Source organism: Monodon monoceros, unplaced genomic scaffold (genome assembly GCF_005190385.1).
Source record: "Monodon monoceros isolate NGI ecotype Baffin Bay Population unplaced genomic scaffold, NGI_Narwhal_1 Super_Scaffold_6, whole genome shotgun sequence".
In the NCBI taxonomy this organism is placed as follows: domain Eukaryota; kingdom Metazoa; phylum Chordata; class Mammalia; order Artiodactyla; family Monodontidae; genus Monodon; species Monodon monoceros.
In genome coordinates this window covers 99,156,652-99,183,284 of record NW_021703783.1, presented here as the reverse complement: position 1 = coordinate 99,183,284, position 26,633 = coordinate 99,156,652, and the positions used below count along the sequence as shown (strand labels likewise).

Here is a 26,633-nt window from a genome sequence, read left to right as displayed (position 1 = left end):
CTGGAAAACCAGCGCTGGGCTGGTCCCTGCAGGCGGCAGGACGTTCCCGTGCTGGGGAGTGGCCCACTGGTCTCCAGCGCCCTTCCCCAGGGAGCGTCTTCTCAAGACAATCGGCCAGACCCCGGGGACACCCAGGAAGCAGCCCCTGCTCTCCTGCAGGCTGCCCCCCACCCCGCCTGGGATCCTGAGCCCCAGGGATGACCCATGTGAAGTGAGTCATGTCTCATCCACGTGGCCCTTACCTCCCACCTGCGCAGGGCCAGTGACAAGGACCCCGGGCCTGGCAGGACAATGACAGCCACCTGGCCAGATGCTTGGGCTGTGTCATGAGGGCCCTGCTGGATCCCTGTCTCTGGAGAGGGCATCCAACCTGGGGTCCTCTCTCCATCTGTGCTTCTGAGGGCGCAGGACGCTGCCCCAGGTCAGCAGGTGGCATCCTTGTGGCCACGTCCTCCCCCTCCCTGGTGAAGGCTCCCGTGTAGGGGTTTCCCTGCTCCGCTGGCCCCCTGGACAGTCCCACTAAGCAGCCCTGTGACTCCAACCCCGAGCTGAGCTTGGTCAAGAAACTTGACGTGGGCCCCGGCTCCTTGGAGGGCCCTGAGCTTTGCCAGAGCTGGCCTCCCGGAGGGCACCTGCTCGTCCTGGTTATACATTTCTCATGGGTCAGACCTGTCACTGCACTGGGGGTCTCCCCAAACCCTCGTGGGTTCCTTCAGGGCCGGGGTCACCTCCCTCCCCTCTGAACTGGGCAGTGACACCCTCTCTGAGCCCCTGTCCTGCTGACCATGGCTTCGTATGCAACATCGCCCAGACACCCTTTGACCGCATGGCTTTAGGACCTTCTACCCCAGTGGGAACAGAGACCCAGGGAGGCAAAGCGGCCGGTCCCAGGTGACTGACAAAGCTCCAACACCCCACTTTTGCTGCCAGGGAGCTGTCCTCAACTCTGCTCTCCCCACCGAGGGGCTTTCTGGGAGCTGCACCCAGCTTCCTGAATCCCGGTGGCCAGTGCCGCTGCTCTCCTGGTGTGCGGAGATCCAGAGTGTCCTGGGGTTGCAGCCTCTGTGTGACACCCTGGTGTCCCTGGGCCTGGAAAGCAGCCGGCACTCAGCCGGCTCCAGCTCTGCGCATGGCCGTCCAACACCCCAAGGTCATGGGCTGCATCCTCGGGGTCTGCGGCTATTTCTCTGGGACTCCGCCCCCGAGGTGGACAGAGCTGGTCTCAGGGTCACCTAACCTTGCACGCTGGACAAACTAACACAGGAGCCAGCCCAGCACTGCCCGCGTCCCCTGCGGTCACCGGGCTCAGTGGACAGAGCCTCTCAGTCTGTGGCGAGAGCCCAGGGAGTGTTTGGTCTGAGGACTGAGCTGTGGACACGGCCGGGGTTCCCGTCCAGGGCAGTCCTTCCCGCCGGCCAAGGAGGTGACGAGGAGGTTTTTCTTGGTATTTGGACGCTATAAAAGCATCGTTTATAAAATAAAAGCATCGTTTATAAAATAAAAGCATCGTTTATAAAATAAAAGCATCGTTTATAAAATAAAAGTCACAGGACTTCCAGCCCTGTGAGTCCCCTGAGCGATATTCCCTCTTCCTCTAAAAGTTTCCATTTGCCTTTGGGGTCAGGCTGAGTCTCCTGTTTAAAGAGCACAATGTTCTGAGCTGAAAGCCCCGAACAAAAGGTTCTAACGGACAGCGGAGACGTAGAAACTGCGGGGCAGTGAGATGACCATGGCCTGCGCGAGAGAGCTTGACCATGAAGGCTGCTACCACGGAGAGAGTAAAAACCACCCGGGGAGAAGCTTCTGGAAAGGCTGTACATCATCCCATCCATGCCCAGCCACGTGATTGAGGTTCTGGGACCATTTCCTGACCTTATCCGGCCAGTTCGCACCCGAGGAGTGCGGTTAACTGACTCCTGAGCCTGGGATGTCCCAGACGCCCGAGGAGGGAGGGCACACGATCGTCCGCAGAGGTGCCCTGGCTGCTCAGACACGTCCTCCTCTGCCCTGCTGTGAGGGAGGAGATGACCGGCCACCTGGAGACCCAAGGCCCTGAGAAAACTCGCACTGGCGTCTAGCGCACAGGCGGGGAGACGGGACAGAGAGATGCGGCACCTCGAACGGCGGGGCCGGGGACAAAGTGGGGGCGGGCAGCACGAGGGCCAAGGCCTGGTCTGAGGATGCCCAGACTGAGAGAGCAGGGCCCCAGTCCCTCCCCCGCCCCTCGAGCACCAGCCCAGCTGCCCCAGACGCACCTGTGTCTTGTCACTGCGGCTGCTTCTAAGGACCTCTGCCCCCCCACCCAATCTCCATCACTCCTCTGCCCCCATCTAGGGGCTGCTAAACGCCAAGAAGAATGACAACTACGCCACCTCCTGATATTTAGGGGTCCTTAGTAGGCAAGGAGTGGAGGGTCTCGTCTCCTGGAGCCCACAGCACAGCAAGGTCACGTGAACTGCCCCCAAACAGGGAGCACAGCCCTGATGATATGGAACATGCCCGGCCCGTGACGCTCTGGGGAATCTGCAGGGCTGAGGGCTGGGGACAGTGCCTGGCGGGACCTTGCTGGGCCAGTTCTGAAGGGCCAGGCCACGACGGTGCCAGGTAGGAGAGAAGCTGGGGAGGGGATGGAGCGGGGCAGGTGGACAGGGGAAGCCTGGGTGGGGTGCTGAGGGCCCTCTCAGCCGGAGGGGCAGTTCCGTCCCTGCCCTGTGGCCTCAGGACACGTCCCCTTGTGCTTAGGAAGCAGCGTGAAGTGGCGAGCCCTGCCCTGCACCAGGCAGAGCAGACAGGCGGCTCTGTGCATCACTACCTTTGCGGCCCCGCCAGGGCCCGAGTCTGGAAGCCCCAGGGCGGCACAGCCAACGGGGACACGCAGGGTCTGACCCCGGGAGCCCCATCCTTCCATCCTCACACCGCAGCCCTTGGTGAGGGCTCGGGGGACCACATCTGCCCTGCAGCCTCAGCACCGGCCGGAGTGGGTCTCTCCTCCTGGGGTCCCTGGCTAACAAAGCCTCCACCTGGCTTCGATCACCCGAAGCCACTCATCTCCCAGGGCCTGAGCAGACAGACCGCAGCCCTCGCTGGGCTGATGGAGAGCCAGCAAAGGCTGGGAGGGCCGTCTGGAGCGAACTGTAAAGGGTCGGCATGTCTGGGTGCTCACTGACCTCCCCCTCGCAAAGCGGGACCTGCGGGTCGGAGGACAGGAGCGGATTCAGTGCCCGCTCACCCGGGGCGAGGCTGCTGCCACAGATCATAGGGTGACTGAGCCTCAGGGGATAAAGGGACAAGGGCACAGCAAGTGCCAGACAGGGGCTCAGCGCTGACATGGGGGTCCCAGCAGAACGGGAGGGAGGAGACCTGAGAGCAAGAGCTTAGGATAAACCTGGGGACGGCCAGAACCACCACAAGCCCCGCACCCCGCACCTGTCGTAAGCTGCTTCTTAGACTTTCTGGGTCTGAGCAGGGAGCCCGAAGATGAGATACCAGCTCTGGGTGCAGCCGGGCTGCTCCAGGCATCTCACCTCTCCTCACCATGAAAGCATTCGCCACTCAGTCACCACTAGGATGCAGCACCTGGACGTGAGGGACCGGGGGCCCGGCAGCGGACTGCTCGAACCAGGGCATCAAGTGATGTGGGACGGCACAGACAGTGCAGCCCTTCTGTGCCATGAGGCAGAGAGCTGCGGGAGGATGGGCGGGAGCTGCCGGGGCCCTCTGGGGGAAGGTTTGTGCTGTTCTATTTAGCTTTTATAGACAAGCAGACTGGAGTGTCCTTACTTTAGGCAAGCTGATGGCTGTAATAATACAGATTTATTGTGTAGCTAAATGGTCTAGCTTCTCTTTCTAAAAAAAAATACTGTTTCTTGATTCTGATGTGGGAAAATTATGTCTATCTTTACAGCCATTTATTTATTTTCTTTGGCTCATGACTCGTTCTTGGAGTCTGTCTTCTGAGAGAAGTTTCTAGAAAGTCTGCACCAGGCTGCGTCCCAGCGTGGTGGGGTTCTGAGGGGGGCTGGGTCCTGGTGGACCACAGTTTCTATTTCTGTTGAGCTGCCTCATTATGGACAAGCTGTGTTGTTTCCTCCTCCGGCAGGGAAGAAAGCATTCTGGAGCCTCTGGTTTGGGATCAGGAACGCTAGGATCCAGGTCCAATCCTGATACAAGGGGTGGCTCCGGTTATAAGGCCCCTGTAAAAGGAGGAGGGGTGACTGAGAATTCATGCCACCAAAGCAAAATCACCCCTGAGCCTCGAATTCTGCACAGGGGCAGATCAGGGGCCAAGCTGGGCTGTCCCTGTGATGAAATATTCACCCTTGGCTCTGAAGGGTGATCACCAAGTAGCCATTAAGGCAATGATCCAGACCCTGTTTACTGGATGGTCCTGTGGTGAGTGACCGCCCAGCACACCCTTCATCAGGGGCTTTACCATCTCCAAGGACCTCGTTCCCCACTTTTCTGTGACGAGAAGCCATATTGAAAAAAAGAGTTACAAAGGCCTCAGAGATGCCGGGGGTTGATTAAATGCCCAGTGATACAAGGGTGCCAACAAAACTGACAACAGCCTCCATGGGCATTTGAAAAAGAACGTCAATGCAAGTGTGTGCACGTGTGTGGAGATGTGTGCATGTGAGTGTATGTGCATTTATGTCGATGTGTGTGCAGGTGTGTGGAATTGTGTGTATGTGTACATGTGTGTGCACGTGTGTACCTGCTGGACAACTCCCTGCCCGGCCCTGGAGGCCTATGGGAGGTCGTTCTGACTCAGGTCTCAGAGGGGGCGGAGGGCTGTGGTCCAGGACCCTGGCGGCAGCTGCCTCCCTGGGGCCACCCCAGTGTGCGTTTCCTGCCCCACCATTGCCCCCTCCCTACAGCCTGGGGTCTGCCACTGGTGAGATTTGGGGTCTTAGGAAGGACCCCATTGAGACAGGTCTGGGTTTGAATCTCAGCTGGGCTCTTCCTGTCCTGTGGCCTCAGGAAAGGGGCTTGGCTGCCACAGCCTCAGTTTCCACATCCACTAAATGGGAGCCTGAAACGGGAGCACCCAGGGGCACAGTTTCCCCCTTTTCACAGGAGTAGAGGCTGTGAGCAGAGCACGGCTGCCGTCCGACAGCCTCACCCAGGACCACTGCATCTTTTTCTGCATGGCGCCCGCATGCCTGCAGAACTGGGGCCTGACGGTGCTTTGTCTAGGCTCCTCTGGGTTTATACGGCCTCTGAGCAAATAAAGGGATGCTGGTCTTCTCGTCCTAAATAAAGTGATGATGCTGGTAATAGGATTCCACCGAGAATATGGAGGTTTACTGAGGACATCCATCAGGTACTGCAAAGCCCCGCTGCAGCCCAGGCCTCCTTCTCTCAGGAAAACACCCCTACACAGCCCAGGGCCCCCCTCGAGCAGCCGTGGGTTTGTCCCCTGGCCGAGCAGCATGCCCACACCGCACAGGGCAGCTAGCAAGATTATGGAAATAAACCACACATCATGTGAGGATGGGCAAGCAAGATGAGATAAAGGATGCAGAGACAGACGACTCTCCAGACCTGGAAGGACTCTGCATTCACGGCATCTCCTAAGTACCTGTAAGTTCTTACTCCACTTTTTACAAATGAAAGCAGAACACAGAGGTGGTGCCAATGCAAGAATGTAAGGGGGGACCCCACCAGGGGAGCCACGCTAATGAAATGCAACACAGCCACGAGGTGACACCGGGGACGGAGGCCACAGGCCACCTTTAGAACCCACCCACCTCCCAGGGTCAGGGCGCGGCCTGGCGAGGAGTGAGGTGACCTCTAGAGACAGCCGAAAAGAAACCAGCCTCAATCCTATAGCACCAGGGACCTGAATTCTGCCATCAACCGAGCGAACCTTGGCGGGGCTCTTTCCCGGAGCCTCAGGTGAGATGCAGCCCGGCCCACACCTGGGTTTCTGCCCTGTGGGACCTGGGCCGAGAGCCCAGCCACGCGGTGCTGGATGTCTGACTGCTGAGCTGTGAGATGGCAAAGGCTCTCCGTCACCAAATGCGCAACAGCACAAAAAATTCATCCACCCCGAGCCAGGCTCCCGGGCCCCAGCCCCACGTAGGGGCCTCCAGCTCCATCTACCCCGAAGGCGGGTGGGTGCCTGAGTCCTGGGTGAGGGAAGTGGCTGAGAGCCCCACTCGGCCCGCGGGAGGCCGGCATCCCTGCAGCATCCTGTCCAGGTGCTGCCCAGCTCCCGCGGGGAGGTGCCTCCACTGGACGGGGCCCCCAGGCTCAGACCAGCCCGTGCCCCTCACGGGTCACACTTGGTCCAGTCCAGCTCCACTCATGACCTTGCTGCTGCCAGGGTCACGTCTCCCCGGCGGGCCAGCCTCAGCCCAGGCCCCCTCCAGCTCTGCAGGGGGCTGCCCTCGACCTCCCCACGGGCTCAACTGCCCTGGGAACGGCCGGCTCGCCAGGCGGCTTTTCTAAAGGGAGTGTGGGTGGTGCGGGCCGGCCTCGGATCCCTGTCTGCTTTGTCTCCTGGCAGAGTCAGCCTCTGACGTCCCATCCACCCGCTCCGCCAACCCCAGCAGCGAGAGCCCGGCCAGCATTGCAGGATGATGGCCTCGGCCACCGCAGCTCGCGGCCGACCCACCGTCCCAAGTTCACAGGCGATGCCTGGCGATGACGGGGTGGGGGTGGGGTGGGTGGAGGTGTGTCCTCAGAGGTGTCATCATACACGCTCTCCCCGACACCTGGCCGTCCACAGCGGCGAGGGAGGCCCCGTGTGCCCGGGAAGCTCAGGGTCAAACCCCTTCCCTGCGCTGCCTCCTGTGTCCACTTTCAGGGGCTGGGCAGGTCACCTGCTGGGCCCAGGCAGGCTCTTCGCGGTGCCACACGTCGGCAGAGGGGGCGGTGGCCCTGCCAGGCCCCTGTCAGTCAGAGGAGTCCCAAGACCGGGCCGAGGACAAACCCTTTCTTGTTCAAATATCCATCCACATCCATCTGCTAATAGCGGCTTCACGGAGGGATAGCTCACAGCCCAGATCACGTGCCCTGCTACAGGGTCAAGTCAGTGGTTTTGCTCTATTCAGAGCTGTGCAACCATCACCACAGTCAACTTAGAACATTTCTATCCCCCCAAACTACGCTCGTCAGCAGTGACGCCCCCATCCCACCCCGGGAATTCCCCCAGGAGAGGGATCCTGAGTCACGCGGTAGCTCCGTGTCGCACTTTTTGAGCAAATGCCAGACTGTTTTCCAAAGGGTCTGAAACATGCATTTCGGATTCTCTTGATGACATACTGCCCAGCACGTCCCAGAACAACTGGCAAATTCACATGCTTATAACCAGCATCCTTCACGAGGCCTCAACATGAAGGTAAAGAAATGAACACCAACCACGGCGAGTCCCGAGGGGCAGCGCCCATTCGTGTTTCAGCTGCTGACCCCGACGGAGAATCTCTCGCCACACCTTGTCCCCACTTCATGTTTCAGGAACTTTCCACCCCTGGGCTGTGTGCCTTTTCATCTGCCTGCTGCCCCCAGCCCCGGGGTTAGAAACCAGCTCCTGCCGGGCGGGTCCCCCGACGCCCACCTTGCCATCTGCCTCTGTTCTCGGAAGGTGAGCTGGACTTTCAGAAGTTTGGGATATCCAGGCGAGGCAGGGCTGCCCCTTGAAGGCGGGCCTAGCGTGGGTCTCTCGGTCACTGGGTGGCCTGCAGAAGGCCTCAGCGTTCTCACCTGTAAAATGGGGTGGTAACAGAGCACGGCCCACGGTGGCCGTCAGCCTGAGCAGGTCGACCTGTGCACGTGCTCAGAACAGCATAGACGAGTGTCTGCGATCGTCACCGATTCTTACTATTTTCAGGCTCATGGACCGTTTCAGCATCCTTCCTCCCCCTGAACTCAGATGTCCACCTGGACTTATCCTTAACCATCTCATGGTTTCGTCTGTAATCCCTAGGGAATTTAATTTGGAACGTGGCGTGAGGTAAGGACGCAAGTTGAATTTCTCCCAAGTGTGAAGCCGGTTTTCCCGGCATCTGCTGTTGGGGGCTGCCCCTCCCGCACTGTACCCCCAGTCCGTGCTCACCGACACCCAGGTTCATCTCAGGGCCACGTGGTCTGGTTCATGGGTCAGAAAGAGCAGCAGAAGAGCCAACATCTTCTCCGGTTTTAATTGTATCCTGGGCACTTTGCCAGACAGGGTCCGCTGTTAACTCAGGAGGCGGGTGAGGGGCAGAACCAAGCCGTAGCTGCATCGCCCAGGGCTGAGCTGCTCACAAAGCTCCCTTACCCCCTTGTCCGTCCCCAGCAGGAGGTGGACATTGGGGCATGTCCCAAAGCCTTCCCACACACCGTGGATGAGTCCCACCCAATATAAAATGAGAAATCATTTTGTAATGTTCCAGAAAAAACTCACTGGAGATTTGATTGAACCTGTATTAGATCTAAGCAACAAATTTGAAGGAAGAGACAACCTCATAACATTCAGACAATCCCTCACCTTATCCAAGTATGTGACGTCTTTCTATTCATTTATTCAAGTCTTTTTAAGTCTCCCATGGGGAGGTTTTGCCATTATCTTCATAGGTGCCTTTTCTTACCAAAGTTATTCCGAGTTATTTTATGTTTTCTCCTGCTATTAACAGAGCTCCCCCCTCTCTCTTTCTTACTTTTATTTCACTTATTTATTGTAATTAAATCATTACACATACTTGCTTGGAGCTGACAACACACAGGCTTTTTGTCCAGTCTCTCTTTCATGTACCAGCGGGCACGTTTCTTCCTTAAAGCTGCCTACAAATTTCACCTCCCGTTTTCACCTCCTAAATGACACCTGTGTTCAAGCTACTGCTGACTCCGTGCCCTGGCCCTCAGGGTTGAAAGCCTTTATTAATCTAGTCTGGGGTTGGCAAACTTGTGCTACCAAGGGCCGGGTAGTGTGTATTTTCAGCTTTGTGAGCCATAAAAGTCTTTCTGCAAAGACTCAACTCTGCCATTGCAGTGTGAATGCATGCCTAGACAGTATGTGAGTGAATAAGCAAGGCTGTGTGCCAATAAAACTTTATTTAAAAAATAGGTGGGGGGCCAGATTTGGCAAGCAGGCGGTAGTCGTCCGACCTCTGATCTAGACCAGAGCTTGTTTGTGTCTATGAAAGCTTACAGTTGAACACAAGTAGAGAAACTTCTATGTTCATAACTGGTCCAATTTAATAAATTCTCTAATTAGTTTTCAAGGCATTTCAGGTGATTCTCCAGAGTTTTGGAAATACCTGTTTATTTACCTTCTGTAAGTAATAATGATTGCATTTTCTCATATCAAATAGTTGTGTGAGTTCATTTGCCAGAACTTCCAGAAAGTAACAAGTTCCCGGGTGACTGCAGGCTAGCCTCACGAGAGTCAGCCTGGGCCTCAGCCCCGGTATGGGCAGGGCGGGGTCCATTTTCAGTGCAATGGCAGCTTTGGTTTCGGGGGGAACACTGGGTTCCAGGGAGAGCCCACCTTCTCTTCCAGGTTAGCCTGGAGGTCTGTGACCATCGTTCTTTTGATATTTTTCTGAGGAATAAATACAGGGTCTGTCTGGTGCCTTTTTCTGCATCTTCTGAATCAGAACACACATTTTATTTGATCTCCGTATAGGGCTTTTCGTTCTACCTGATTCTGAAATATTAAAGTATATTTACATTTCTTATATAAAGCTACTGTGTGGTGGTCTTTTTTTTGGTTCTTTCAAAGGACTGCAGAAATCAGTCTGCTGTCATTTTATGCAGGTGCGGGTGACCTATGTCCCAATCACTACTCCCACCAGGGGGCAGCATCCTGAAAACAATGCCAGGTCCTGGAGGGCCTCGGGGTGCTTTGCTGAAGGATTTCTGTGCCTGGCAGGGCTCCCAGCCCACAGCACAGACTCAAAAGTCTTTATTGAACAAAATGACTTTCTGGGTATTTTTCTAATTTGGGGGACCTTTCCAGCATCAGGGTTTCACTAGTTCCTAAAATGAACTGGGTAATTTTCCACATTTCCCAGTTGGCGGGGAAGAGACACCTGTACACTGAATGCTTTCAAGAACATGCCAGTTAAAACATCTCCGTCTGGAACTTTTACTGGAGACTATTAACATTTTTCTATGCCTTTATTTTTGGTAATCCTCCTTCCCCAGAAAATCATATCTTAAATCAAATTTCCATATGTAGTGATCAGTGGGTTAGCTATGCATGCACTCTTGAATAATTTGAGGCCCCAACGCAGGCTGATTTTCCCTTCTTCCTTTCAGGACTATTTTCTAACATAAAAAAAAATCTACACATGACAGAAGTAAAAATGCATTTTTATAGTTTTGCCAGCGATGCAATGATTAATTCCATGCCTTTAAAAAAATCATTAATATTTCTTTTTCATCTTTACAGGTTTTCGCCAATCTTTTTGAAGGTGGCTTTTTCCATAGCTTGGTTTCTTCATTTTCGTTCTTTCTGAGTTAAAAATAAAGTTATTTAAGACACAAGTGTACCGACAAGTCCATCCTTCCCTGTACCCACAGGTGCACTCTCTTATTCTCGTCACATTTTAAATGAGATTTAACGGTCAGTCAGATGCGTACACTGTATCGTCCAGTAAGTGCTGGCCCGCGTGAGGGTGTTAACGTTCTAACTCCGTCAACCTTACAGCAGCCCTAGGAAGCAGGGAATAGCATTCTGCCCATTTTATAGATGTGGAGATGGAGGCACAGAGAGCAAGGTCACGTGTTCTGAGTTAAGCAGATCACAATTGTTTTGCTCGGGAGCGGAGCTGGAAAGACTGACCTCACACCTGCACGTGACTCGTGGGTCGGTCTGCATGTTTTATTTCATCCTTCAACCAACAAATTACGGGAAGGTTCTGGTTGCTAGGGTTAAGGTTATTATTTTGGGTATAGTTTTAAATATATCGCATTGTGGTTGGAAAAGAAAGTTGGCACATGCCTCCTCTTAGGTTAGTTAGTAACCTGGATTATGGATATTTTTGTAAATTTCATAAATAATAGAAAGTTAGAAGCAGCCTATTTTTATGTTATAATATTCACTATGTTGCTGCAAATTCAACCTTGGTAATTTCATTTTTCAAAAGATCTATGCCCTGGTTCTTTTTATTGTTGTTATCAGTGGTGTTTACTTGACCTTAACACAGATTTAAGAGCTGTTTAAATTCCAACTAAAAATTGTGTTTCTGATCACTTTGTTTATTTGTACTTGGGTTTGCTTCCTGTAAACTTATGTTAATCAGTACATAAAGGTTTCTGTGATACTTCTACTAGTTTGAACTGTCATGGATCAGTATGTGTCAATAACTATATACACATCCTAAATGTATCAATACATGCCACCATATTGTTCCAATTTAATCACTTTACCTACTGATTTCCTTTCCATTTCATTTGCCTAGTAACTTTGTTTATTATTTGCTTTTAAACTTTTTGGTTTGTTTGTAGGAGTGCCCTTAGAAGGCAACACATATTTGACTATTTAAAAAACCTGATTTGATAGTCTCTGCCTTTTAGAAGAGAAGGCTAACCCACTTACATTTATTGTCACCACTGAGGCTGCATTTCTGTATTGATCAGCATGTTCCACACTGATTTCTGGTTCTGCTCCTTTCATGGTTCATTTCCTTACACACAGTTTTACTCGCTTTTTCTTCCACTGTAGTTTAGGAGCAATCATGTTCTTGTTTCTATTAGTGGTGGCCTTTATGTTAATCAAATGAACTTTTAATGATTAAGCCATTTCCCTAGTGATGTAAGTTCTTTCTTTCCATGAAGAGACATTAAGTGACTCTTTTCTTCGTCTGCAGCTGCCCTCCTGCAGCTGTTGTCAATTTAACCAGAAGTTACAAATCAGATTATACAAAAATAGTCTTCACAACATACAGGGTACATTAAATAACAGTGTCGCCAATTTTGTGTTCAACTGCATAACCACAGTTACAGGAATAATTTATACCTAAGCTCCATGTAGTTAATTGGTATCTAGTCACTACTGATCTTCTTACATATGACCTATGACCTTTCCGAGGTCATCAGCCACTCATTCGTATTTCTTTGATTGGCTCCAGGGCATCTTTCATTGACTCTTTCAGGAAAGGTATGTGGGTGGTACACTTTCTAAATCCTTGCAAATTTAAAGCCATCCTGTTTACTCCCTGTGTCCAAAACAACAACCAGAAATAGGACTGAACTCACAAGTAAAAGTATTTTTTGACAAATCCCTGGAGATGGTCTGTCCTTCACTCTGGTTCTGGTTCTCCTGGGTTCAGAGGTGGCTTGTCTGTGCCTTCAGAGGTCTATGGACTTGTCCTCCTGCCTTAATTGTTTTCTCCAATACAACCTGGATGATCAGAGAGTTTTCCTTCACTCTTCCGATTCACAGATATTGCCATGGATGCTTGGGTTCCGGGTGCTTTCATGCTGCTTTAATTGGGGGTTTCCCCTGGCTCAGGAAAGCTTCTTGGCAACTCTCTCTTTTCACCTTAACATGGTTATTCTTTGTTCTCGCCACGTGGCTCCCCGCAGTGGCATCCACTTTCCCAGGTTGGATTTCTGTCCTGTCTTCTGTACTTATAACATCTCTCTCTTTGGCTTCATTTTCTGGGTCTCCTATGAACTGCCTTTCAGTTTAAGGTTGGTTCACATCCCTGTGTTGATTCTCTGCAGTGACATGTCCATTACCTGCAGCTTCTGTACACATCTCAATCCACTCTGATGTTTTGGGTCCCATTGAGTTCAGCCTCTATTTGGCCCTGCAAACCTTTGGACGTTTGCCTGCATTTCATCCCAGGCTGCCCTTCCTTCAGGCTTCTTGCTCTGGGGTCACAGAGGTCACAGCCTCTTTTATCTCTTTGATGCCCACAAGCAGACACTGACCAGAAGCCTCACGTTTACTGCAGGGGTTATTTCCAGAGCTAACCCTGCCTTTCGGTCTTCAGAAAGTGCTCCTTTCCATAGACAGTGTGCATTCTTTCAGAGGCTCCTGCTTATATTTTGGCTGTGATGCTTTTTTTAATTCCCTTTTAAACAGGCAGAGGCCAATCCTGGCCAGGAACGAGCCAGCAGGCTCAGGGGGAGGGAGTCTGCACCCTTCCTCTCAGTTCCAGGGGCTGTGGGAGGCTCCGCCTGACCCAGGCTGGCCCAGAGGTTTGGGGTGATATGCAGAGACCCTCGATCTTTATGGGACCCAAAAGGCAGCTCTCAGTGGGGTCTGATCCCACCAGGGAGGTCAGGTTTTCTGTCTGAGCTGCAGAGTTTTGAGAACGGAAGACTGAGGGGGGACAACATGGCCTTGGTGAGCCCGTCATCTGACTTCTGCTGCCCCAGGTGAGAGGCTCTTCCTGCTAACTCTGCCCCTTCCAGTGGAGCTCACCTCTGCACTGGCATCTTTTCCTGGTCCTGCTAGAGCCGCGTATTCACAGAGGGAAGGGGGAACCGCGGTGCAGGGAGGCTCCACCTCTGCCTGCTTGTTTTCTGACCACTGCAGGGGTCTCTAGGTCCGAAGGTTAGGTCCAGGCACCAGGAGGAGGCCCTGGGCTCTTTGTGCATCACAGGAGGTCTTAGTCAGAGCAGGGGCTCAGAGGATAAAAAAGCCAGGGGCATCCTAAGGTTTCTACCATCCACTCTGGCAAAGCACCCAGCGGGGTCTTACCTGACCTCAGTGCACACTTCTCTTCTCTCCAGGTCATGATGCTATTGCCAGTTGTCCTTATTTTCAAAATCTTTTGAAATTGGAAGCTGGGCAGAGGCTGTTCAGCCAGTGTGATGAGTCTGTCACTCTAGTAATCCAGAAAGCCATGGCCACTTCTCCACAGACTTGGCACGAGGACCAGACTCTTCCTCTCTCCTCCAAAGGTCCGGGGAGCATGCCATCCTCGTGGCGTGGAAGGCAAAGGTCATGGGGAAGAGGGAAAATGCAGGTCTCCACTTGTCTGTTCCTTGCCCATCACACGCCCATCTGTCCTATGAAACCCTGAAGCCTCACGGCCATGACCGCACAAGGCCAGGTGCAGCCCGGACACGGAGAGTGGAGAGACACCCCCAGGGCCTGGGCGTCCCTGCTACAAGGCACCGAAGGGTTTCAGGAGGGAACGAGGGTGTGGCTTCATTCGGATGCAGCCATTGGGAACATGAGCACATATGCTGGAAGGTGCCACAGGAGGAAAGTCACCAACCTTTCACCTACAGAGACTCCCCTGGGGTTTAGAAATGCTTCTCATCCACTATTTCCCTTTCCCCAAACCCCAAGGACCTGTGACGTCAGCCTGGGGTCACGCTTACGCCTTCCACAGATGAGGAAACTGAGGCTCTGAGAGGTGAAAGTGACTCCCTCAAGGCCAGCCTCCCAAGTGTGCATTACACCTGTCAAGCCTGCAGGCGGCAGAGGCGGGGCAGGGGGCGGCCCTTTCCGGGGGCCCAGAGAACAGGGCTTGACACAACAGGGCAGTGTGGGGAGGTGCGATCCCACACGGGTCCAGGTGAGCCTGAGACGACGTTCTGGTTGGGGGAGGAGGGGATCCAGGGGCAGAACTGCAGAGACGACAATGCCGGCCTTGGTACCATCCCGGCACTTACATCACCGGGTATATCTCAGTTTAATGGGGAGTTGACATTTAAAGTGATTTAGATTGAGACACAAATCCCTCTATTTCATTTTTCAAGACTGATCTTTAACAAATGTCTACGCCAAATGCCGTATTTCACACCCTCTGCGGCGCCCAGAAGCCATCAGAGCTGCTCTGTGGGCGGAGGGGCTGGGCTGGGGACCGTGGGTCACACCCGGACCGCAGCGAGAGGGCCGAACGCAAGACACAACCACAGAGAGAGGTTTGGGTGTCCAGACCCTGGGGCGTGAGGGGCAGGCCGGGGTGGGTGGAGCAGATGCCAGGGGCCCGTTGTTCTGAATCAGAGCCAGAGCCGCGCCGGGTTAGGAAGCACATCACTGCCCCGGCAAGTTCTGCCGTGCTCGTGCTGACTTAACTTCCACCTCAAATATACGATCTGCCTTTTCACAGTAAAGAAGCATCCGATTTACCTTTGTCTTTCGTGAAAAAATAAATCGCTAGGTAATGAAGTGTCACGTGTACGATTACAAGGACGTAGTAAACCAACAGGACAAAAATGAAATGTCACGTGTACGGTTACAAGGACGTAGTAAACCAACAGGACAAAACCATGTTCTCAGCAGCTTTGCCTGTCGTTCTGCCCAATTCGTTCATGGAACGTGGAATCAACAAAGAGCATCAACTCAAACAGCTCTGCTGGAAACCGGGGATGACTCTGAACTTCGCGCATCCTTATCGAAGGCTCACGTTGACACGCTGAGAACACACTGCATGCCTGCAGGACCACAGGGGCGCTCCCGGCCGTGGCACAGGGCCGGGGGGAGGTGGCAGGCCCCGCACAGCCCTGGCCGGCGTGGCGGGCTGGCTGAAATGGACAGCACGGTGGTAGCAATGTCTGCTCGCTCTAGAACGGCTGTCCTGATCAACAGCGCTGTTCTCTGAGGGTCCCCCTATGGGGACACATACCCCATCGAAGGTGGGGCCCCAGGCTTCCCTTAGGACTGCTGAGATCTGGGACTATTTGGAATACTTGGATCCCAGGCACCCCCATCAGGCTGAGCTGTAGGACTTGGGTACCTGGCCAGCATCCCCCTCTCACCGAGGTCCTGCAGAAAGCATTCTCTTCCATCTGGTCAGCAACTACCTGACCTCATGTGTTAAGTAACAGCCATCCTTGCAGCCCCCAAAGCAGCCCCTCCAGGGATTCTTAAGGCGTGCCTGCTGCCTCCCTCAGATCTGGAGGCCATGAGTGCTTCATCCGTGCATCCCAGCATCCCACATGGAGCCAAAAAGGATGGAGGACAGGGGGGCAGGGGGGAGCGGAGGGAAGGGGGAGCTGGCAGTACTGATGTACTGATCACGTGACCCAGCTGCCCGTGCAGGGCCAAGGGGAAGGCCATCCCTAGGTACGGAAAAGCAGGTCAGAACTCTGCTGACCCTGACCCTGACCCTGACCTGGTCCTCTTGGTAGGCTGCCTGTCACCTCTGCGGTGTCAGGAACACCCGACCCCACCGTGGTGGCCCGTCCAGTGCCCACTGGCTTTCTCCACTGGACCCCTTTCCTCCTGTTTCAACCCTTGCCATTTACGGATTTAAAATGATTCAAAGAACAACTGCTTTAAGGAAAATCGAGACTCATGTACCACAATTACTGTAAAGGGCTATCCGCGTGTCACGCCTCCTGTAACGAAACTGGCCGAAAGTGCCAATGGAAATATTGTGGGTTTGGTCAAACCCGTTTTTTGTTTCCGGGCTCACTTCTGCCGAGAAAATGAAGAATGTCAGTGCTCGCGATGCGCTGGTGCCAGACCATCTACGTCTGTGTTTACACACAGAATCTATTAAAATGTCCAGCTCTTATTGCCGTGATGAATAGCAGTGATTCAAAAGCACACAATATGGATTGCAGACAGGGATCAGAGTCACGACAGGGTATTTTTCATTGCTTGTGAGGAAGAGAGAGCTGGTGAGTGGCAGGTACCGAGGTTCTCCTGGAGGAGGACCCACCGTCCGCTGGTTCCTCCACGTTTATCCTGGAACCTCCTGCACAAAAGCCTCTCGCCCTTGGGAGCACGACATGGGCACAGAGCATCCAGACCCCTCCCGGGTGGTCCTTGGAAGACAGACGGAGGGGCTGGCTTGGCTGGGGCCCACCCATCTCAGCCCCCTCAGTGGTGAGAGGGGGCGGTCCTCCCACCCACAGTGCTCCTTCCAGGCTTTTCCTCTCCCCAGCCCTCCTGCCGAGCTCACCCCTAGGCCCCAGGGCCCTGCTCTCTGCCCCCAGTTCAAGCTCCGAGCACCATGTGGGCTCCAGCAAAACCCGCCATAAACACCATCCGATCAGATTCCAGAAGACAGATGGCAGCCTCCCAGCTCTGCCTGGGGGACGACTCAGCCCCAGACCTCACGGTTCGGCCAGCCCCTCCTCTGTCCCTCCCATCCCCTCAAGGGGCAGACGTGGCCCTGAGCCCGATACCCAGCGCGGAGCCGGCATCCAGAACCGGGAGGGACCACATAGTTCAAGGAGTCTTCCTGGAGAGACGGACTGGGCTGAGGCCCTGTTGCTCCCCGCCGAGCGGAGAGCTTCGCAGATGACAGGAGGCTGTGGCCTCACCCTGCGCCATTCCTGCAGCCTCCTGGCCAGGGTCCCACCGGGCATCATCTGTAGGAGGGGAAAGGCCTGGGCAGGGGCCGGAAGCACAGACCCCGTGGGCCCTCTCAGGGTGGGAGATCCCAGCAGATCCTCAGGACTGACCATCTCCTCCTCCCAAAGGAAACAGGAGAGACCGGGCAGAAGGCGGCCGACCATGGCCTCGGATCAGAAGGGCACACACCACCTCATCCCGGCTCAGGATCAGTTTTCTTCTGTTGGTTTTCAGAGCAGGAAGTGGTAAGGGTCTGTAATAAACCTTTCTGCTTGCCGGGATGGCTCATTCGTTTGGGAGCAGAGAGGAACCAAGCACCCCCCAAGTGTCCCCAGGCAACCCTGGCCTTCCCCACACCTGGTGTCGCGATAGTCCTATCTGTGGGAACTCACACCCGGCAGGGAGGCTGGGGACCCCCGAAGCCCTGGGTCATGAAATGGACTGAGCGTGTGTTCCTCCACACTGGGGACGGAGCCCATGGTTCCCGGGGCCCAGGGGGGGTCTGGCCTGAGCCCAAAGTGGACGGACGGCCAGACGGTGGAGGAGAGAAGGCCTTCGGCTGTGACGGGAGTGAGGCCTGGAGGACACCGGTCAGGGGGAGTGACAAACCGCACCAAAGGCTCCCCGAAGTCCTGGCCCTGGGGGAGGAGGCCCTGCCACCTTGGCCATGGAAGGAGCCACATTCCCAGAGGAAGATAGAAGGACTCCCACGAGGGACAGCAAAGTGGGGGCGTGGCACCCCAGACACCGCAGAGCTTCAGAAAGGCTGCAGGAGCTCCTGGGTGGCCGCAGGCCTGGGAGGGAGCCTGGCAGGGTCAGGGGACACCCTGTGGAGCCGAGGGGAATGCAGAGCCGGCCGGGCCAAGCTCTGGGAGAAAGACAAAGCACGGGCTCCCTGGTGAGGCTGGGAAGGGGGCAAAGGGCGCACAGTGGGCCCTGCCGGACCTAAGCCGCCTCCTCCCCTCATTGGCCACGCGGCGTCGGCCACCCAACAGCGGATCTCACCCGCCAGGACACCTCTGAGCTCCCCTCCAGGACCACGGCCCCTACCCCCCCTGCTGGGGGACCCACACAAACTGCTTCCACGCGGATGCTGGGGGGCCGCCACGTGGCCCCCCTTTGTCCTCAGCGAGTCCTGGCCCTTCCGACCTGGGTGCGGCCCTGGCCTGCTGCGTGTGGGCCAGGAGGGGTCAGGCCGGGGTCACCAGTCGTCCTAACCCCCGCCTCTCCTCACCCCCCTGCACCCGCCGTGTGCAGCCGTGTCCCCTCCCTGGTACTGCAGGCACGTCAGGGTCCCACCGCTCCTGCCGAGACCTCAGCATCTCACCTGCCGCCCCGCCCGGCCTCAGACAGTGACCTGAACTCCACGCCCAAGCCCATCCCGGTGCCTCGAGAGTCCCTCGGAAGCCGCTCAGGATGGACTCACACCTCGTACGGCCCCTGGGTCCCGCCTCACACGCTGCTGGTGATGCCTGGTCCCCTGAACTCGCAAGGGCCGGCGCCTGGGGAGCTGGCCGTAGACAGGTCCTGACTTCTGGCTAGGTCAGCTCCCTGGGAAGTGGTGCCGATGACCCACGTGAGCTCTGCGAGGAAGCGTGTGTGTCCATCACGCGAGGGGCCAGACCTCCCCGAGGGCAGCCGCAGTGCCCGACAGGTGACAGGGCGTGAGATCTCGATACACCCACAGGGCTGCATCAGACCCAAGGCTCCCAGACATTCCCTGTAGCATCCTGGGATGATTTCCCTTTTTGTGTTCCTGGGGAAGCTTCAGGGCATCCCACTGCCTGACTCCTCTGCATTTGGGGGTTGCCCACAACTTTCGGGGAGCATATCCATCAAGTGCCCCTCCCTCGAGGAGCCCGTCCTGCCAGCGGGGGCTGTGCCGGGGGCTGGACCGCTGCATGCACAGCCTCCTGAGGATGGGGCGCCCAGAGTAGGGAGCAGGGCCACGGCTGCCTGAACCCGGGAGGACCGTCCCAGTTACTGACTTTAGGCTGGAGGACCCCTACCCCCACGGACTGTTGGGCCGTGGCGTGGAATTCCAACGCATCCCAACTCGGCTGCTTTCTGGCTTGGAGCGCTTCAGCTGAGAAGCCAGATACACTCTGATGTCTGAGGCTTTGTATGTGACCTATTTTTTCCCTCTGAGTTTTTACAATGTTGTTTTCATCTCCAGTGGCCTGAAATTTCATGCTGATACGCCTCAGGATGGGTCTTTCTTCATTCATTTCTGGCCCGTGGTGAGTCCTTGCACACAGGAAACCCGGGCTTTGAGTCCTGGGAATTTCTTTAGAAAATATGTCTTTGATAATTCCTTCTTCATTGGTCTCTATTTTTGGACCTTATATTCTTTAGACCTCCCGAATCGGTCTTCTAATCTGTTTTTTCTTTTCCTTTCCTACTCTTCCTACTTCTTTTTTTAAGTTCTGCTCCTGGCTTTTTGAGATTTCCTCAATTTTATATCCCAAACGTTTGCTGGAGTTTTAACAAATTCTGTCACACACACACACACTCATACAGGTACATATTAAGTCTGCGAAGACATATACACACATCGCGTGTGTGTGCACGTGTGTAATTTCCAGAAGCGCTTTCTTGTCTTCTTACAGCTCTTGAAATAAGTCTTCCTTCAAGGAAGCTACTGCCTTGAGACAAGCAGCCCCGACTCTGGGTGGGAGCTGGGGGTGAAGGTGACCTTGGGCAGCGAGCCTGGCGGGCTCGCCGTGCATCTCTGTGTCTGCACCACCTCCTCTCTGCTGCCTCTGCTGTCTGTCCCCTCTAAGTTCCTAACCCCTTTCCTTAGGTTTGTGTTTGTTTGTCATCTCTCTCTTCCCACCAGACGAGGATCCTGATGCTAGAAGCCCGGCGGGGGGATGGGGGGCTTCACAGAGGGGCCTCAGACCCCAGCTCACAGCGCCCAGGTTCTGCATCAGGCTTGGTTGGTAGGCTAGCAGGATACCCTCCCCCCAAACTCTTGTCCACCCGAAACCTCAGAATATGACCTTCTTCGGAATTGGATCTTTGAAGATGCAATTAGTTAAGGGCCTTGAGATGAAATCATCCCTCATGTAGGGCGGGCCCTAAATGAGATGCTGGCATCTCTGTAAGAGGAAAGAGGGAAGTTCAGATGCCCGGGGAGGAAGCCGGAGGCTGAGCCTGGTGGGACGTGGCCACAGCCCAGGAGGCCCCAGGACGGCAGGCAAACCCCAGAGGCTGGAAGAGGCAGGAAGGACCCTCCCGGAGGATGCAGAGGGAGCGCGGCCACACTGACCCCTCTGGACCTCTGGCCTCCACACTGCGAGGGGGTGATTTTTGTTCCTGGAAGTCACCCAGTGTGTGGTCACTTGCTACAGCAGCCGTGGGAAGCTCAGAGCCTAAGTTTCTCGGTAAAGAACCCCCCGTGTCCTGACTGCACCCTCTGGGAGTGGGTGGGTCTCACATCTCGGGACTTGGGTTTCTCTCCATCTCCGGGTTTTCAGGAAGTTCCCCTACACTTGGCGTTGGCCTTATGGGGTCCAGAGTTGTGAAGGTGTGATTCCTCCCCGGAGTGAGCCTCTGGGGCCTCCGGGCTCCTGCGGGGCACACAGGGGGCCCCAGCCACGGTCCAGGTAGGGAGGACCTGGGAGCCCTCCTGCAGCCTTTCCACCGGCCCCCTGTCAGCTCCACCTCCACTCCACACGCAGGGGGCCTGCGCCCCGACTCCTGAGTCCTGGGTTCTGAGCGTGACCCTGCCGCTCCTCTGGGGTTCAGCTCCCCGTGACCTGCCGAGTGCAGCTGCCTCTCCCATTTGGCTTTGCTGTTGCCTCCTCTTCCGTTCACTCCCCACACGTCCCCGCCACATCCAGGGGTTTCCAGCGGGCAGAAGTGGGAAGCGTGTATTCTGTTCTTTACACCTGGGAGCCTGGTACAAGCACCTGCGAAGTGCCCCCTGACTGCCCTTCGAGAACGTGAGCCCCAGCGTGAGGGGTCCAGTGCTCGGGGCCCCCGAGGCTCCTCCTTCTGTGTGTCCAGCCCTGGGTGGGCACCTGGCACAAGGACCCTGGCTGAAGCGTGGAGGCCTGGGCCACGTGCTGGGTGAGCTCCTTGGACAGAAGGCCCCGGACAGCCTTTCTCAGGAATCTCGGTGGGAGGGGCCCACACTGGACACACACGAGGCCCTCGGGTAGTACATTTTGAATCCGGGAATGCAGAGGCCTCCGGGTCGGACCTAGGACTCCTCCCTCCGGAAGCTCCAAGGTTCCTGGGTGAGGCGACACTGGGTCTGCGGGGGCAGCCCGGATGAGGCCGGCCGGCCCAGGGACGGTGAGGACCGACAACCAGAAGGGGCACTGCTCCCTCCTCACCCTCTGCCCCGTACCGGGCTGGCTCTTCAATCCTGGACAAGCCACGTGGAGGATGGACACTCGGCATGGAGGAGCGACAGTAAGAGCCGCCTGGGCCTGGATGTGGGTCAGTGGGTCAGTGTGTGCAGTGCACGCTGGCCTAAGTGCTGGGCTGCCCGGCCCAAGCACGGCCAGTTCACGACAAGATGAGGGAGGCAGCGGTGATGAGCCGCAGGCCTCCAGGCTTCACGCAGAGCTGGGCGCTCCTCTGTCCCTCCGGGGCCTAAGGGAGCCCCCGGGGGCCCGTCCGCACCACGCTGCTGTACACTCCCAGGTCCAGGACGCCTGGGCCTGGGCAGAATTTGGACTTCCTGGGGCAAAGGTGATCAGAGGCAGCTCCTGGGAAAGCGCTTCTCTTGTCATGAATTTCCATGACATCCAAGGTCCTGGAGTAGATTGTACAGACACCCCCCAGAATATCCCTTGCCCCCCACGGTGGCGTGTCCACGCAGCACAGAATTAAAACGTAGGTCTTAATTGTTCATCTGAGAGACGGATTCAACCAGGTGGTTTGTTCTGGTCTAGGAGGTATTCGTTATAGCAGCTACTGTGGAGCATCTTTAACACAGAAGCACCGTACGTGGCAGACGGAGCACGTATCCGACTGTCCTGAGTGCCACTAAAGCCCGGGCACCGCCCCAGCTGCTCACATCTGGACAGAAGCCGAGGGTGGGCAGGACGGCGCTCCACTCGCGGGGGCCTCACGCCTACCTGGGGCCTGGCCTTTTCCTTCCCCTCTGCCTGCCCGGTCAGCTCTGCTCTAAGGGGCCGCGAGAGGGCCAAGGAGGGGATGTTGTTTGCGACCTTGGGGAGGGCCTGTGATGTCCACCTGCTCAACTTGCCTGGTGCCGACCAACATCACAGGCAGCCCTCAGAACAGGGATCGCAGGAGCCACAGACGCCAGGTCCCCCCCCGCCGCCCTGAGTACCTCCGGGATGCCGGGTCCCCAGCTCTTCACTGCAACCTGTCCTGGTACCTGCGTGACTTCACCTGTGACCCTGTGTGCGCTTCACGAAGCAGCTTTCGCCCTCGGGACACAGATGCGCCCAAATGTTTTTATTCTGTTTCTTCCTCTTTCTTTTAAACGCTGATCATGAGCCACTAAATTAATTTCACGACCCACTAATGGGGTGACGACCTGCACTTTGAAAAGAGGTGATCTAGGAGATGCAAACGTCAGCATGTGCCTGGGGTCTGGGCTCTGCTAATCCATTCATCAATTTATCACATGCATGTATGGGAGCCCCGAAAGAGGGACCGGGGCTGGCGGGACCACAAGGCCTGCGCCTGCCCTCGGGCAGCTCACGGTTTGCTGGGGACACAGAGAAGGGAGCAGCCACGGCCCATGCAGAGAAGGGGGTGGAGCGTGACCAGGCGGTGGCGGGGGAGGTGACAGCCACTTCCAGACGTGGCCCTGGCTGCAGGGGCACTGGGCTGAGACCCTGGCACCTGGGATGAATTAGCAGTTACGTGGCCAAGCAATCCTGAGGTGTCTTACAGCCCCCCTCACGGAAAACCAATTTATGCTAAAATGTGAAAGCCCACAGTGCTAATGTGCCATCTGTAGGAGGCCCGAGATGTAATCGTGGAAGGGGATTACGTGCTCCAGTTATAAGGTGTTTGCGTCAAGAGCTCAAAGCTTAAAAGTAAGCTTTTAAGAAAGCTTTGAAAATAGGTCTCCGCACGCAGGCCAGGGTCACCTCTGCAGACACTTGGGACGATGACAGAGCTCGCTGGTCCCCTAGGGTCATCTCAGTGGGATCTGCCAACCCAAGCACCCGGGGCCCACTTCCCCGGTGGGGATGTGACCCTGTGGGCCAGCACATAGGCGGGAGGTCACTGTCACGGAACACGTCCGGCCACTCGGCCGTGTCTCCGAGTGTGAGCGCCTCCTGCCGGGGGAGTGAAGGGGCCCTGAGCGGGTGCACCCCTCCCTGACCTGCCCCAGGCGTGGCGGGGCCCTCCTGCCTGAACTCCCGCCAACACAAGAGGCCTCCGAGACCTCTGATGGGCTGCCTGGGTGCAGCCGGGGGCCCGCGTCTCCACTTGACAGCCCCGTCCTCAGAATGTGCCCCCGGAGGCCTGGCCTGTCCCCACCCGACCTCCCTGCCGGCGATGGGACCAGGGCGTCTGTGTCTCATCTCGGAGCAGCTACACCTAATTGGCCTCTTAAGGACATTGCTGAAACAGCCCATCTGACTTCTCCAGCGGAGGCTGCAAGGGCAGGAAGGGGTGGGTTTTCCTCTAGACTAATTCCTGAGGGGCCGTGGCCCCCGCTTCTCTGCCATGGATGCCAGGGGAGAACTCCAGATCCTTCCATGAGACCCCAGACCTCCCTGACATAACGTCCCCCAGCATCGAGGCGGGAATTTTGGCCAGGAGCCATAGCCCACCCCAGTCCTCAGCTGTCTACGTCAATGTCACGAGGAAGAGCCCAGATGAGGGGTGGAAATTGGCTGGTGGAGTCCAACACTGTGCGGGCCCAGCATACGGAGCACCAGAGCCGTCCCTGTGGCCCCGGCCAGGCAGCCCCGCTCCCCTGGCCCACACCATCCCAGCCTGTGCTTAATGAGTTTTCCTTTGGGAAAGGAATCTCAGAGCAAACAGCCCCAAAGCCACTTTGCCGCCGTCTGCCTCCCAGCCTGCGGGAGACCAGCCTGGGGAGCCCGGAGTCCACAACTGTCCCTCTCGGTGGGATCCAGGAGGGACAGAGGCACCCTCAGGGGCTCTCGGGGTCTGTGCTCCAAACAGTCACCATGCCTGCCTGGGGGGCGAGGGGATGGCCTGGATGAGGCCCACGGCCCCTCCCCGATCCTTTTTCTTTAAAGGCCCTTCGTTCCGAGGCCCTTCTGTGGGTTCTAACCTTCCCCCCAGCCTGGAGCTGGGAGTACATCACCCAGAAACAGGACAACTTCACCGGCAATCTTGTGTGGGCTGACCGGCCTGGAGGGGGCTCTGTCCAGCCTCTCGGGCCGCTGGGCACTCAGTGACCGTGTGATGGGTCTGAGCAGCCCGGAGACAGACTGATCCGGCTGCAGAGAAGGGAGGTTCTGGAGGAGGCGGGGCTGGCAGCCTGTGCGTCCATCCTGTCATCGCGGGTGTGGGGTGCACCCCGCCCCAGTACGCCCTGCTGCCTAAGGCTCCCGCACCCCCGCACAGCCAGCGCCGCGCACCCACCGTGGTGGTCTTTATCCGCCCGCCGGGCTGCGTGCACGTCCAGCCTGACCGGTTGATCAGCAAGTCACAGCCTTCCCCCTCCAGACAAGGGAGCATGTCACACCACTGCTTTGTTTTGATGATTCGTGCTGCGGAGAGAAGAGAGAGCTGTCAGCGCTGGCCTGGGGCTTGAGCCGTACCTACGCAGCTCGATTCCCGGAACCGGAACTCAGGGATGGGACGGTCCAGTGGGCAGTGCCTGGTGTCAGTCAGGTGGCCTGGCCAGACTGCTGCCCCCTCCCTGGCCTCGCAGTCAATCGCTCACTGCCAACCACCAGCTCTGCCATTGGCCACTCAGTAAGTAGTGACTGAGGGCGCTGGGGACGGTTTCAAGAACCTCCCTTCCTGGAGGCAACAATGTACTTCTCTCCTTTGTCTGGAATCTGCATGGGAGCCAGGAAAGACAGCAGTGGGCGGGGGTGGGGGTAGGTCTCCCGGTCAGGACCCCCCCCTCAGATGCAGTGGGGACTGCCCGACTGCAGGCCGCAATCCTGGGGCCTGGGTGGGTGCTGGGAGGGAGGTGCGCAGGGGGAGGGTGGGGACTCCTGGCAGATCGTACGGAGGCCACGGCCCTCCAGGGGCCTCATCCACAAAGGGGACCGCCCCCCCGCGCGAGGACGTCCCAGGACTGGTGACATCAGGACTCGAGTCCTTGTCACTGTCAGATGGGGTGGGGAAGGTAGACCCCGTGGCCGCTAAGAACTGATGACTCCAAACCCACGCTTCCAGGCAGAAGGGGGCTGCGTCTCTCTCTTCCTGGTAAACCCACCACCTTTCTGTGGCAGTGGCGGGAGGGCCTGGGAACCCATATGTGACGGAGACCCTGGAAGGAGGGACTCCGTGATGGAGAGAACACCGAGTGTATGCATGGAACTGTTCAAGGAACCTGGGAACTACGGGTCGTTTTGAATTAGGACAGAGTGATGCGCGTCCTTTTTAAAGCAGGTTCCACTGCTTTGGTGGCTGCAGTGGCCCCCGTGGCCCCACCCTGCTCTTCCTGCATCTTGAAATTCTTAATAACTTTTAAAGGATCCCAGCATTTCCACTTCGCATGCGGGCCGCCAATCACGCCACCAGCCCTGCAGGCAGTGACTGTCCCTACAAAGGCGATAGGGGACCTGAGAGGGGCCTCACCCCATGGGGGCCTGGGCCTTGGGGCCCCTGCAGGGGAGGGTGACTCGGTGAGTCTTAACAAAGGGTGGGCTGGGAGGTGGTCTGGAAAACAGACAAGGATGGCATCCCAGGTGACCCCTTGATGCCAATTCTGACAAACAAGCAGGAGCTGCCTGAGCACAGCGGGGAGTGTCCTGGGATCGATTGGCAGGCAGAGGGCCCTGTGGGTAGCGTGCTGCTCACCTGGGCCCACACTAAGCATCTCTCTACCCACAGCCAGCTGGTCATCCTGAGACCAGCTCCTTTCCAGGCCGAGCTACGGACGGAGCTGTGACCCCCGCCCCCTGCAGTCACAGGAGGAAGTCCTGACCCCAGAGTGGCTGGACTTGGAAACAGGGCCTTTACAGAAGTACCTGAGGTTAAATGAGGTCATAAGGGTGGGGCCTCATCCCACAGCATTGGTGCCCTTATAGGAACTGACCTCAGAGAGCTCAGCCTCTCCCACGTGGGACACAGTGCAGGCAGCCGTCTGTGGGCCAGGAGGGGGTCCCCACCAGTCAGCCGCACCTGCATCACAGCCTCCTCGCCTCTGGACTTCGAGAAAATGAATTTCTGCTGTTCAAGACCTACAGCCTATGGTGCTTTGTGACTACAGCCTGAGCTAAGACGGCCCGGGAGACTTCACAGCGCGGAAATGCCCCGCAGCCAACTGAAGTCAGAG

General features: G+C 56.5%; 1 protein-coding gene across 3 annotated transcripts in view; it reads right to left on the bottom strand.

Moving 5' to 3' along the window:
• The window catches only part of TAFA5 (TAFA chemokine like family member 5), a 192,365-nt gene that overhangs the window by 4,884 nt on the left and 160,848 nt on the right, over window positions 1–26,633 (bottom strand). For 2 of the 3 annotated variants that reach the window (XM_029205208.1, XM_029205209.1), the window contains exon 3: window positions 24,150–24,888. In XM_029205208.1, coding sequence (XP_029061041.1) covers window positions 24,497–24,888 — 392 coding nt within the window. In that variant the 3' untranslated portion in view covers window positions 24,150–24,496. Of the gene's footprint in view, window positions 1–24,149; window positions 24,889–26,633 lie in introns of those variants that run through there. The other variant, XM_029205210.1, reaches the window with a different exon arrangement.